At 43.5% G+C, this 14,251-nt stretch overlaps 2 protein-coding genes across 6 annotated transcripts in view; one reads left to right on the top strand and one right to left on the bottom strand.

The window, feature by feature from the left end:
• The first annotated feature begins 3,011 nt into the window (after positions 1-3,011).
• The window catches only part of SMIM35 (small integral membrane protein 35), a 110,085-nt gene continuing 98,845 nt past the window's right edge, over positions 3,012-14,251 (top strand). The window contains exon 1 of the mRNA XM_026451595.1: positions 3,012-3,067. The gene's annotated coding sequence lies outside the window, so the exon portion shown is untranslated. The remainder of the gene's footprint in view (positions 3,068-14,251) is intronic.
• TMPRSS4 (transmembrane serine protease 4) overlaps positions 10,974-14,251 on the bottom strand; it is a 44,276-nt gene continuing 40,998 nt past the window's right edge. For all 5 annotated transcript variants that reach the window (XR_002730913.2, XM_023208335.2, XM_023208334.2 and 2 more), the window contains 2 exons: positions 13,376-13,525; positions 10,974-12,928 (listed from right to left, as the gene is read on the bottom strand). Coding sequence is in view for 4 of the 5 variants with exons in the window: in XM_023208335.2 (XP_023064103.1) it covers positions 12,917-12,928; positions 13,376-13,525 (162 nt within the window). In the remaining variant the exon portion in view is untranslated. The remainder of the gene's footprint in view (positions 12,929-13,375; positions 13,526-14,251) is intronic.

The raw sequence follows: 14,251 nt of genomic DNA, 5'->3' as shown, positions 1-14,251 counted from the left end.
CAGGAAAGATGTAGGGTCCCCTTCCACCGCCTGCAAGCAGATATAGAAAAGAACGATCCTGGACTTAGAATCCAGGAAGCTGGGTTCAAGTTCTCACTCTGTTACCTACCAGTGAAACGGCGTTGGGCAAGCCACTTCATCTCTCCAACCCTCAGTTCCCTAACCTGCAAAATGGGGATGATGAAACCTACTGCATAGTACTCTTATGAGATTAAATGAATCAACAGGTGTGATATACATACATAGAGAGAGAGAGAGAGAGAGAGTCTCGCTCAGGCTGCAGTACAATGGCACAATCTCAGCTCACTACAACCTCCACCTCCTGGGTTCAAGCAATTCTCCTGCCTCAGCCTCCCAAGTAGCTGAGATTATAGGTGTGTACCACCAGGCCCAGCTAATTTTTTATATTTTTAGTAGAGATGGGGTTTTGCCACGTTGGCCAGGTTGGTCTTGAACTCCTGACCTCAGGTGATCCACCCGCCTCAGCCTCCCAAACTGCTGGAATTACAAACGTGAGCCCCCCCTCCTGGTCTGAAATACTTTAAAAACTACAAAGTGCAGGCCATGTAAATGTAAATGGCTCAGCAGTTTGTAAGCTGAGCCAGCATTACAGGAAGAAAACCCAGGTATGGCCAGCACTGAGCTCACACCCTCCTATTCCTGGTCAGGAGGGGCTGTCAGCTGAGTGGGTAGGGGCTGGGAGGGGAGTGGCCAATATTAAGAAATGACTTCCTGGCAGACTTGGTTATGTCAACAGCCCAAAACCAAACTCATGATCTCACCTCAATCTGACTCCAAATCTGCTCCTCCCCACGTTTCCCCATTCATCCAGTCATCAGGCCAAAAATTTTAGAGTCTACCATGACTCCTTATTTTGTCTTTGACCTGAAACCTTTTTGTCAGCAAATCCCATTGGCTCTATGTTCAAAATATATCATCACCTCAACTACCTTTCACTACCACCATCCCTACAGTCCTGATCCAGGCCGCCCTGGCTCTCCCTTGGATTATTGCAGTAGCTTTCTCACTGATCTTCCTGCTTTAGGTCCTCTTTAGTCTGATTTCCAGGGTGGTTCTTTTAAAACAGGGTTAGATGATGTCATCTCTAGTTCTGGCCAAGATGGAGGCATAGTGACCATTTACCCTTATACCTTAAACAACTGAAAAATTGGAAAACACATATGATACAATGGTTTTCAGACCCTGGACAGTAGGCAGTGGAGAATTGTCGTTCCTGAGAGGGAGAAACACATGAGATGAGCTTTACTATTGCTCCAGCTTACTGCCTGGAGATAGTTTCCAGGCTGCAGTGCCTGGAAGACTGGGGAGGGGGCCCCAGGCTAAGCCTAGCATTGTCTCTGAGTTGTGGAGAGGTGCCAAGTATCTGGAGGAGGTTAGGACAGTAAGAGTTTGCAGGACCAGAGAACCTTGGAGGGTCCTCCCAAGTTTTCAGCTGAGCACTGAGAGTGCAGATGTGTGAGGAAATCATCTAAGGTGAGGGAAGGAGCCTCTAGAAAGGATGAGGAAGGAAAATCCCTGGAGCTCACATAGGGCGGCCTTTAATCCAGGGCTGACCTCACCCACTACTGAGGCAATGCCCTTTGAATACTCTTCCTCATCTCTCATGAATTAGGAAGTTTTGCCATTTTAGTTGGCTGCAATGTGAACTACTCTTGGCCCTGTGTGAGCTCCGGGGATTGCTTCCTCTAACCCTTTCTGGTGGTTCTTTCTCAGCCTCAGGCGTGCCTGGATCAGCAGCTGAAGACACACGGGGACCCTTTGCAGATCTCTGGAGTGCTGTCTCTGTGACGCTCTCTCTTCTCTGAGACACTGCCCAGTCAGCCCTATCCACTGGACTCCTAACTCCATCTCCTTGATTCTGGGAGGTTGCCAGACTCTGCCCGAGTCCCCTTTCCTGGTGCTGTAGCAATTGGAGGGCTCCCTCATTTGGTTCTCCTCTCTCAGGAATCACTGACCTGTGCTGCTGATGCCCTGTGTCTGAAAGCCATTTCGTGCATTTTTTTCCCCAGCGTTTTAGTTGTTTCAGATGGGAAAGTAAATGCATTTTGTGTTACTGCATTCTTGTCAGAGGAAATTCATGAAAATTTATGTTCACTCAAAAACCTGTACAGAGTTGCTTCTAGAGGTTTTGCCATTGCCAAAATGAAGAAATAACCTAAATCTCCTTTGACTGGTGAGTAGATAAAACAAACTGTGTCTAGCCGTACAATACAGTGGAATATTCCACAAAATCCCATGCACGATGGGCTTCTCAATGCAGTATGCTAAGTGAAAGCAGTGGATGAATCTGTAATGCAGTATGCTGGGTGAAATAATTCAGACTCAGAAAGGTACCTGCTTTATCATCTGTGACCCATGTACCACTCTGGTGGGGGTGGTTGATGATAATGAGGGAAGCTCCTGCATGTGTGGAGGCAGGGAGTATACATGAAATCTCTTTACCTTCTGCTCAGTTTTGCTGTGAACCTAAAACTGCTCTAAAAAAAAAAAATTAAGTGTTGGGTCAGTTGCGGTGGCTCATGCCTGTAATTTCAGCTTTGGGAAACTGAGGTGTGAGGACCCCTTGAGGCCAGGAGTTCAAGACCAGCCTGGGCAATATAGTGAGACCCTGTCTCTCCCAAAACATATTTGTCTTAATTTAATTTAATGTAACTTAATTTAGGAGAGCTAAATAATTAAACAAGAGGCCAAAGTACATAAGAAAGCGGCAGCCGTTTATTGCAAATATGCACACACTCTCGGGCGAGGTTCTCTGGTCCTCAGGTGTGGGGGGACAGGGAAGTCGTGCCGCGGCTCTCCGATGAGGTTGCCCGGTCCACGAATGCGGGGCCGAAGAAGTCATGCCGGCTCCTGCCTGCGGCTGACTTTTATGCATTGGTACTGGAAGGGGGAGGGCAGTGGGCGGGATAAGGGCGTGATAGGGGCGTCTCTGTAGGCGTGGCCGGGTAAGTTTCGGTTTCCTCAGACTGAGATCACGCAGCGCCTGCTCAGTTGATCTGCGTTTTCCCGGGCGCGGGCAAGTTGGTGATGAAGAACTCGGAAACAGGTACTGCTCCATCTTGTTCTCCTTCCTCCATTTTGTCCCTTCTCCCTCACCCAAACAATATTTAAATAAATAAATAAAGTAAAAGTTAACAATAAAATAAAAAGTGAAATCTCAAGAAAGCCTAAGTCTGGGCGTGGTGGCTCACGCCTGTAATCCTAGCACTTTGGGAGGCTGAGGCTGGCAAATCGAAGTCAGGAGTTTGAAAGCAGCCTGGCCAACACGGTGAAACCCTGTCTCTACTAAAAATACAAAAATTATCCGGGCATGATGGCAGGCACCTGTAATCCCAGCTACTTGGGAGGCTGAGGTGTGAGAATTGCTTGAAATCAGGAAGCAGAGGACGTAGTGAGCCGAGATCTTACCACTGCAATCCAGCCTGGGCTGGACTCGGTCACACACACATGCACACACACACACACACGCAAAGAAAGCCTAAAACCTCAAAAACAAACGAACAAAAAGATACTTACTATATGGTTCTATTTATGCTACATTCTGGCAAAAGCAAACTATAGGGACAGAAAACAAAACAGTGGTTGTAAGGCGCTATAGGTTGGGGAGGGGTTGGCTATAAAGGGCAAGCGAGGCTTTTTGTGGGTGATGTAGCTATGGTGGTAGTTGCTTACTTGTGTACATTTGTCAAAATTGGCAGAATTCTTCACTAAAAATGAATTTTACTGTGTGTAAATTACACTTGAAAAATTACAATGAGATGATATCAGTCTTTATTGCTCAGAACAAGTCTATCTTACTCAGTCCCCATAGCAGCCCAGAAGGCCCTATTGTTCCGGCTCCCATGGACTCTTGGATATCTTCTTCTTCTTCTTCTTTTTTTTTTTTTGATATGAGGCCTTTCTTGCTCTGTTTCCCAGGTTGGACTGCAGTGGTGCAAACTTGGCTCATTGCAGCCTTGATCTCCTGGGTCCAAGTGATCCTTCTCCTCAGCCTCTTGAGTAGTTGGGACTAGAGGTACATGCCACCACGTCAGGCTAATTTTCATATTTTTGGTAGAGATCGCGTTTCACCATGTTGCTTAGGCTGGTCTTAAACTCCTGCCCTTAGGTCATCCGCCCACCTCAGCCTCCCAAAGTGCCACCATGCCCCGTTTAACTTTTTAAATGCTTTAGTATTGTTTGAATTTGTATAACTATGCAATACATTTGTAATCAATACACACACACACACACACACACACACACACACAGGTCCACCATTCTGCGTCAGTTTACTTGTCTCTAATGCCCAGATTTTTTTTTCTCTTCACTACGGTGTGCTCCCACATCGCTCCGTTCAAATTCCCTTTCTGTTTTTCTCTCCCACACTAAACTCTCCCTGTTCTCCGGACATAGGGCTTCTTGGCATCTATTCCTTTGTAGGTGTTGAGCGCTCTAGCTGGAATCGCCTCCCTGGAACGGGTATGCGCCTGTTTGCTGCGCTGACACAGGCCTCTATTGCAGTGCTTTCCCACTTTGTATGAAAAGTCTTTACTCTGCTTCCCCCAAAAAACGAATGGGCTGGGGCTGGAGTTTTCTTTACTCCTGCTCCAGCACCTGGCCAAGGTTTGCACTCACCCTCCATCACGGTCCTGTAATGGCTTGCTTTTAGGTGAGGGTGGGGGCACCTTCTTGTGGAGGCAGCTCTGGGCCACAGTTGGCAGAGCCAGGCCCATGCTCTGGTTTGGGCCTCACCTCTCTAGGATTTATTCTTCCTTCCTTGTGAAAAAGGAGAGGATCTTCTCTACCTACCAACCTCCTCCCCACATCCTCCCTTCCAAAGACAGTGAGGATTTGCCATGTTAGTCAAATCATAACTTCCTGGTTCCCTCTTGACGTCTCCAGCAGAATCACTTGTGCTCTGAGTGTAACGTGCAAAGGTAGGTGCATCTCAGTCCAAGTCCAGATCAGGAAAGAGCACAAGCATTTCAAGGTTATCTGCTAAATGTCACACTGAGACATTCCATGAATGTATATATGTGTGTGTGTGTGTCTGCATATGTATATAATATATATTTTTTCATTATCATTCTAGTTAGGTAAATTTTTATTTATAATTTCTCCTTTGACCTATGAATAATTTACAAGTTTTTTTAAAAGCATGTATGTATTTTATATTTTTTAAATTATTGTTTGTGGGCTGGGTGTGGTGGCTCACTTGAACCCGAGTTGGAGATCAGCCTGGGCCACATAGTGAGACCTCAGCTCTACAAAAAGTAAAAAACAGTAGCTGGGCATAGTGGTGTGTACCTGTAGTCCCAGCTACTTGGGGGGCTGAGGCAGGAGCGTTGCTTGAGCCTGGGAGGTTGAGACTACAGTGAACCGAGATTGTGCCACTGCACTCCAGTCAGGGTGACGGAGTGAGATCCTGTGTCTAAAAACAACAACAAGAACAACAACAAAACAATTAAAAAACAAGCAAGCAAACAAACAAAATTATTGTTTGCTATTGCCTTAGAACTCAATAACATTATAATCAAAGAGCTACATCTCTTTGATAGTCTTAGCCCAGGTTTCTTAGAAAACTTTAAGTTTTCTATGTTAAATTCATATCTTAACACTTTATTGGGGGGTTTAATCCCAGGGAAATGGGCATAAGGGGGACAGGGCTGTAAGGCAGGGAACAAGAGAAAGCAAACACAGGTGATCAGGTAATGTGTGTGCTGAGCTGACCGTAGTTCCATCAGCGGTACAGTTGGTTGCTGAATCACAAGACCTGTCCCTGGGGAGCTACAGCTTCTCTGAATAGTTCTATCCTAGAGAAGAAGGATAAGCCATTTATCTGCTGGCTCCTTCGTGTCTCTCATCTTCCATTATTCAACATTTACCCCACAAACAATCATTTCCATGTTTTGTTACTCAGCCTTTCCTGGAAGCCCTGGGGAAGTCAGAGCTCTCTGGGTGCAGTCAGCCAATCTGAGAGCTGAGGCTGCTGTGACTGTCACCGTGGTGCATGCAATGAAGGCCACCCAACCCAAAACCCAGCTCCGGTCCTGGCCCAGGACAGGGGAAGATCAGTGGTGGTGTTAGGAGAGGAGGTGGTGGCAGTGGCCAGAGCTTTACAACTGTGGGAATGGAAGGGGCCAGAGGTGGGCCCATTCAAAGAAGGAAGCGGGCAAGTGACTAAAACCTAGAGGAGGGAGGATGAGGGATGCTGGTGAGGCTGAGTGGAAACTGAAGGGAGCAAAGCTAGGCCTGGTGGTCACGTTACTTTTTAAATTTGTTGAGACAACTTCTTGGACTAGCATGTAGTCAATTTTCACAAAAGTGCTTGAGAAGAATGCTTTTTTGCTAAGTATGGAGCGTGTATCTCTATTAATCAGGCATGTAAATGGTATTGTTTAATCTTCCATTCTATTCACCTGCTCGCCATATCCATAATTGAGAGAAGTGTGCTTAATCTTCCACCTCATATCATGGTGGATTTATCAATTTCTCTCTATAGTTCTATCAGCTTTCAAGTCTATTTTATATTGTGTTTATATAAGTTTTAAAAAAATCATTGAGAAAATTTTCAAATATACAGAAAAGTAAAAAGAATAATAAAAGTCTATTCCCTAGATTTCACACTCATTGACATTTTACATATCTGCTTCAACTGTTTTTTTTCCTCCTGAAGTGTTTTTGTTTGTTTGTTTGTTTTGTTTTTTGTTGAGATGGAGTCTTGCTCTGTTGCCCAGGCTGGAGTGCAGTGGCGCCATCTCGGATCACTGCAACCTCTGCCTCCCGGGTTCAAGTGATTCTCCTGCCTCAGCCTCCCAAGTAGCTGGGACTACAGGTGTGTGCCACCATGCCCAGCTAATATTTGTATTTTTAGTAGAGATGGGGTTTCACCGTGTGGGCCAGGATGGTCTTGATTTCTTGACCTGGTGATCTGCCCACCTCGGCCTCCCAAAGTGCTGGGATTACAGGCGTGAGCCACCACGCCCAGCCCCTCCTGAAGTATTTTTAATTAAAACTTTGTGTCATTTTACCCCAAATACTTCTGTGTGCATCTCTAAAAGTTAAAAGTATCTTTCTTACTTAACTATATCATTGTCACACATAATGAAATTACCAATTCCTTATTATCATCTAATACTGAGATCATATTCACATTTCCCCAATCACCCCTTTGCCCAAATGCCTTTTGCTGCTAATTTGGTCAACTCAGGATCCAGTCACAGCCCATGCCTTACATTTGATTGTTGTGTCTCTTAAGACATGACAGTAATTATATGACATTGGTTTGTTGAAGAGATGGGAATGTCCTATGGTGGAATGTCCCACCTTCTGGATTTGTCTTTTAGAGGTGTCATTTAATTTGTTCCTCTGATTCTTGTATTTTGTTCCTCTAATTCTTGTATTTCCTGTAAACTGGAAATGAGATCTAAAGATTTAGGTTAAACATTTTTGGTAAGATGCCTTTAGGTGATGCAACATGAAGGTGTACTTCATATTCATGTTGGGAGGAACATAGTATCTGCTGATTCCACTGTTAGTGGGTAAATTGATGGAGGTCTGATCCCTTCATTTGGAAGTTAGGTTTCCTGTTGAGATTAGCAAGGGATCCATGGGATGATATGAGGGTATTATGTGACTATGCAGTTCTCTGTGGTCTTAGTCCGTTCATGCTGCTCTGACAAAATACATTAGGCTGGGTAATTTATAAACAAGAGAAATTTATTGTTCACAGTTTTGGAGACTGGGAGGGTCAAGATCAAGGGGCCAGCAGATTTGGTGTCTGGTGAGGGCTCATTCTCTGCTTCCATAGATGGTACCTTCTTGCTATGTCCTCACATGACAGAAGGGGCAAAGAGGCTCCTTCAAGCCTCGTTTCTAAGAGGCACTAATTCCATTCATGAGCAGGGTGCTCTCCTGACCTAATCAGCTCCCAAAGTCCCACTTCTTACTACCATCACCTTGGGGGTTAGCATTTAACATACAAATTTTGGGGGACCCAAGCATTCAGACACTAGCATCCATGGATGATCCTTGCCTGAATCAATGATTTCATTAGAAATTGCCAATGGTGGCTTCCTATCATTCATCTATATTGATTAGCTTTACTTTCTCTCACCACCTGGAGCCACCCTGTTACCTGGAAGTAGATTTCTATGGCAAAGCAGAATAGAGCTAATTTTTCCTCTTTAAATATCATTTCAGAATAAGAGCCTGGTGTGATTGCCAACTCCAGTGGTGACAAAAGGATGGTGATCTTTTCTTTTCTATTTTCTTCTCTTTGTTTACAAGTTTTCACTTATTATAGCTTACTAGTGAATTGAAACTTTCGTGACTATGTAGTGACTCCCTTTATCCTAAAGTCAGTTTTGTCTTTTTATCCTAAATCCTTATTTAGAAAAATATTATACAGCTACCCCAGCTTAAATTTGATTAAATGCTTGCTCTCTGTATCTTTCTCCACCTTTTCAGTTTTAATGGTTCTGTAACCTGGTGTTTTGTGTGTGTTTGTTACAAATAACATATAGCTTGCTCTTATGTTTTTATCCAATTTGCCTATTTCCGTATACTATTTGGTGAATTTAACATTTATTGTGATATTATATTAGTACTTTTTTCACCATCCCACTTTGTGTATTCTATTTGTTCCATTTTTCTGTGCTTTACCCTCCTTGGTGCTCTTCCTTCCCCCCTTTCTCTTTTGTATTTGCTTGGTGTTTTTTGTTTTTTATTAATCAAATGCTACTTTCAATTGTTTTGGAAGTGACACACTTTTATTTCCATTCTTTTGGTGATTACCCTTTTAACCATCTAGAACATAGTACAAACATTTTATGTAACATCACATTAATATTTAATCTTCCTCTTGAAAAATTTAAGAACTTTAGAATATTTTAACTCCAGCTATCCCCTTTAATTTACATGCTGCATGCTGTTGTTACTCCATATTTCAGTTAGGCCTTTAAAAATTAACCTACAATGGAAACTTCTTGGTCAAATTGTAACTAGCTAGTATTATATTTATATACAGGGTCTTTTTTCTTTACCTATGTATTTTTCTACTCATAGCCAACCAATAAATTCAATATCTGTTTAAAAAAATTAACCCACAAAATAGATATTATTGTTATTTTAATAATATGTAGACACACCTGTAATCCCAGCACTTTGGGAGGCCGAGGCAGGTGGATCACTTGAGGTTGGGAGTTTGAGACCAGCCTGGCTAGCACAGTGAAACCCCATCTCTACTAAAAATTCAAAAATTAGCCGGGCATGGTGGCATGTGCCTGTAATCCCAACTACTCTGGAGGCTGGGGCAGAAGAATCATTTGAACCTGGGAGGTGGAGGTAGCAGTGAGCCAAGATCCTGCCACTGCAGTCCAGTCTGGGTGACAGAGCAAGACTTGGTCTCAAAATAATAATAATAATAATAATAATAATAATAAGTAGACAGAATGTGTTTAGACTTATCTACATTTTTGCAATTGCCTCACTATTCCTTCTTGCTTCTTGATTCTTCCTTTTAGGATCATTTTCCTTCTTCCTAAAGTAAATGCTTTATATATTCTTTTAGAGAAGGTTTATTGATGGTAAAATCTGTTTTTGTTTTCTTGAAAATGCCTTTATTCTTGAAAGATAGTTTTGTAGGGTTTACAATCCTTGATTGATTGTTATCTTTTGGCATGCTGGAGATAAACTTCCACTGACTTCTAGCTCCTTTATTGCTGTGGGAAAGCCTGCTATCAGTCTAATTGTGGTAGATCTGTGGTACTGTGGGTGGTCTGGGTTTTCCCTCTGCTGCTGTAAAGAGTTTCTTATTGTCTTTGGTGTTCTGCAGTTTCATTATAATGTACATAGGTGTGGATTTATTCTAATTTTTCCACCTTGGTTGTATATGTGTACACTATGATGGTGTATGTTCTGTGGATTCATACCTTACATCAGTTCTGGAACATTCTCAGCTCTTACCTCTTTGGATATTGTCTCTCTCTCATTGTCTTGATTCTTTCTTTCTGGGACTCTGGATATGTTAGAGTTTACCATTCTAGGCTTCATTGCTCCCGGCCTTGTTTTCATAGTTTTAATCTCCTTATCTCTGTCTGCTGTTAAACCTAGTCACTTCTTCAACTCATCTTCCAGTTCATTTGTTCTCTCTTAATTGGTGTTTTAAATGTTATTTACCCCATCCACTTAGTTTTTTATTTTTATAATTATAATCTTTATTTCTAAAAGCTCTATTTGGTTCTTTTTCAAATCTGCCTGTTATTTTTGCTTGATTATTAAGATATCCGTTTTTAACAGAAAATAACAAGTGTTGGGTGGGATATAGAGAAATAATAACTCCTGTAAACTGTTGATGGGAATGTAAAATGGTGCAGTCTCTGTGGAAAGCAATGTATCAGTTCCTCAAAAAATTCAAAATAGAATTACCATATGATCCAGCAATTCCACTTCTGGGAATATACCCAAGAGAATTGAAAGCAGGGCCTCAAAGAGATACTTGTACACCCATGTTCATAGCAGCATTATTCACAACAGCCAGAAGATAGAAGTAACCTGAAATGTTCATCAGTGGATGAATGGATAAACAAAATATGGTATAAACAATATAATATTATTCAGTCTAAAAAGGGAGGAAATTCTGACACGTGCTACAACATGGGTGAAACTTGAAGACACAATGCGAAGTGAAATAAAACAAGTACAAAAGACCAATGCTGCATGACTTCACTTAAATGAGGTACCCAGAGTAATCCAGTTCACAGAGACTGAAAGCACAATGGCAGTTGCCAGAGATTGGGAGGAGGTGGAAATGGGGAGCTGTTTGATGAGTATTGAGTTTTTGTTCTGGAGATGGATGGTGGTGATGACTGCACAACAGTGTGAATGTACATAACACCACTGAACTATACACTTAAAAACGGTTAAGATGGTAACTTGTGTTATGTGCATTTGACCACAGTTAAACATAATTTTAAAATATGGAACTAGTATTCATTTTTTATTTAAATATTTTATAAATTATCATATTGGTATAGTGTGGTAGTTTACAGCAAGACTCTGTATTCCAAGTGCTCATGTTCAACTTACAGTCTATAACCTCAGGCAAGGAGCTTAACCCCATTGTGCCTTAGTTTTTTTAATCCATCAAGTGAGGATAAGAATAATACCTATCTCAGATTTCTGCGAGTATTAAATGAATCAGTACATGATGAAGCACTTACAGTAGTGTCTGGCACATACAAATACTCTGTAAATATTGCTTATTAATATAAGTCTCTAATATTGTGACATCTGAAGCCTTTGGGGTTCTAAATTAGCTTGTTTTTTTATGCTGCCCACTTAAGGTGTTTTTTATTTTTCAACATCTCTGATCTTTGATTGTGAGTTCATATTTGGAGGATCTTTGGGAATCCTGAGGCTCTAAATTTGAGATATTTTCCTCCAGATCATCTGCAATTTGAGACCACCTTTACTGCCGCCAGTTATCTCTGCTTCATGTAGGAGCCCTGGTTCAGCTCCCTTGTCTACAGCGTGTCCAGGTTTAGCTCCGCTGCCAGCCTCCTCCATATAGGTCCTGACCCAATATTTTAGTTTATTGCTCCCAGATCATCACCTTAGTTTCCGCTCACAGTTCTGATAGTTTTGTTTTATTTTGTTTGTTTTTTTGGGTTTCTATTTTCTTTGTTTTTGGCATTTGAGGAATTCTGTTGTTTCCTAAGAACCTAGTACAATATGAACAAGTATATTTCATCTGGGATCTGACTTAACTATAGCAAGAGAGTCCTCAGAAAACCCAGGCTTTCACACAGCTGCCAAAAAAGTCCATGGGGCTTAATTCTTTGACCGTTTTGAGTGCAGGGACTTATTCATGCTTACATCCTCACAACCCAGCTTGGGAACTGCCTCATACCCGGCAGCTGATCCTTTTTGTTTTTAAAATGTAAGAAGCCACACTGAGGGCTCTCTGGGTGGAAAAAGTTAGAACACAGGACCAGCATTTCTTTCCAGCCACTTGGGCATCCCTGATCGAATGTCACCCTTGACTGCCTAACTCATCTCCTTCCCAAGGCATAGGTTATCCCTGGCTCCTGGCTGATGATCACAGGCAGGGAGGGAGGGAAAGAAGCAAAGGGAGAAGGCCCTGTGTGGAAATGAAACTTGCTCACCCTGGCTTCTCTAATCTGCAGCTCACTCTTGCTGCCACTCAGCAGATCTGGTCTCCCTAACTCTTTTTTTCCCTGCCTCTACTTTGAGACTCAATTGCTTCCCCAGAACTTTTTTTCTCCCCAAGTCAAAGAATGAAGGTTCAATGGTCCCAGCTCAGTTCTTATCAAGCATTCCAGCTAGCCTATGCCAGAGATGTCACACAGCTCTTTAATAATAGTGGCCATAGCTGTAATAACAATAACAACAGTAGGTAACAGTAATCACACCAACAGTAGGGCAGTGCATTTTATAGTACAACTGGTTTCTTGCTCCAGTAGGCTTGGGGATGGGTGAAGACGGACAGGGCTGGCACAGACCCTTTCCTCCTCCTCTCCAGCCCACAGTGATCTGGGCTTTCACAAGACAGCCTGCTTCCATTCAGTAGTGTGGGAAAGTTCCTTCTCGGCTTAGCAATACCCCTGAGACTTTGGCCTGCAGGCTGGCTTGTTCAGTGGGCTGCATCTCTCCCTGGGATGCTGGGAGCACCAAGTGTGGCTGAGCTAGGGCTGCTGACTTCCTCTGGGCGCCTCTGGGCTGTGAGGGTCTCTTACAGGAATTGAGGCCCTTTGCTGCTCCAAGAAATGCTGAGGTTGTGGGCAGAGGGGTGTACCCAAGGGGGCTCTTGCTCTGTGTCTGACTTTGGGGGATCCCCAGGTGGGCAGGGCAGGAAAGAAGCAGCTCCCAGCACTGCAAAGGGGCAGTAGCATTACAGCTCAGCCTAGAATAAGAGAGACGGATGAAGAGAAACTCAGATTATTTGAAAATGGACAAAGTGGTGACATGTGCAAAATGAGTCTTCCTTTTCTGAGGCACTTTGCTTCTCTCGCTACCCTGCAGAGGGCCAGGAGGTCTCATGAGCCTTTCCACTCTCTTCCTTATCAGAATCTTCTCTCTAGAAAGGATCTGATAGTCTCATTCTGTCAGAAAAGAGAAAGAAAGGCTTGGTGTGTTCTATTCCCTAAGGTATTTGCATTTAACAGAAATCTCTGACCTAAGGAATTTCAGCCTTAACAGTGCAGTCTCAGGCTGTCCCTTGCTTGGAGGGAAAGTTATTTGGGGTGTAAAGAGTTGTCAGAGCCATTTAAATCAAACCTAAGGATGGATTGGCACCTCCCGGGTAGAGGACTGGAGGGAAGGCAGAGTGGGTACGGCAAAGGTGCCTTACCTTCCGGACATTGTAGATCCAGTTAAGATAGGCTGAGACCTTGGTGTACACTCCTGGGGTACTCGGGCCCCCACAGCCATAGCCCCAGCTAACGATGCCCACCACCTGCCACTGGTCAGATTGGTACATCAGGGGCCCACCACTGTCACCCTGTGAGAGACCAGAACAGAGACTGCTGGGGAGGGCAGGTGAGGTGGGGGGGCGCTTCTCCTTCCCGGCTTCCTGAACTGGCCGTCTGTTCCCCTGAACTCCCTGCTGCTCTCCAATGTTCCACCCTCACCCCCTTTGCTCATTAGCACCCTGGAATGCTCTTCTCTTCTGGGGCAGAAGGGCTTGTCTGTGGGCAAGTAATTGCAAGCGTGCTGGTAGCCTTCTCTCAGAGATTCACAGCTCACATTAACAAATTAAAGGCTCTGAGAGATGCTGTAAAAAAAAGTCTGATTATTGGCCAGGCGCAGTGGCTCTCGCCTGTAATCCCAGCATCTTGGGAGACTGAGGCGGGTGAATCACTTGAGGTCAGGAGTTCGAGACCAGCCTGGCCAACATGGTGAAACCCTGTCTTTACTAAAAATACAAAAATTAGCTGGGCATAGTGGCAGGCACCTGTAATCCCAGCTGCTCAGGAAGCTGAGGTGGAGAATCACTCAGACCTAGAGGCGGAGGCTGCAGTGAGCTGAGATCAAACCGCTGCACTCTAGCCTGGGCAACAGAGTGAAACTCAGTCTCAGAAAAAAAAAAAAGCCTGGTTATCACTGTTTAACCTAGTAGTTCCAAAATTTATTTAATTACTTATAGAGTGCCTATTTTGTGCCAGGTAGTGTTCTAAGCAATTGGGATCCAACTGATAAAAAAACCAAAAAATCCCTGCCCTCAGAA

The sequence above is a fragment of the Piliocolobus tephrosceles genome, chromosome 13 (genome assembly GCF_002776525.5).
Source record: "Piliocolobus tephrosceles isolate RC106 chromosome 13, ASM277652v3, whole genome shotgun sequence".
Lineage (NCBI taxonomy): Eukaryota > Metazoa > Chordata > Mammalia > Primates > Cercopithecidae > Piliocolobus > Piliocolobus tephrosceles.
Note: the sequence above shows the minus strand (reverse complement) of the source record. Positions and strands in the feature narration are given on the sequence as shown.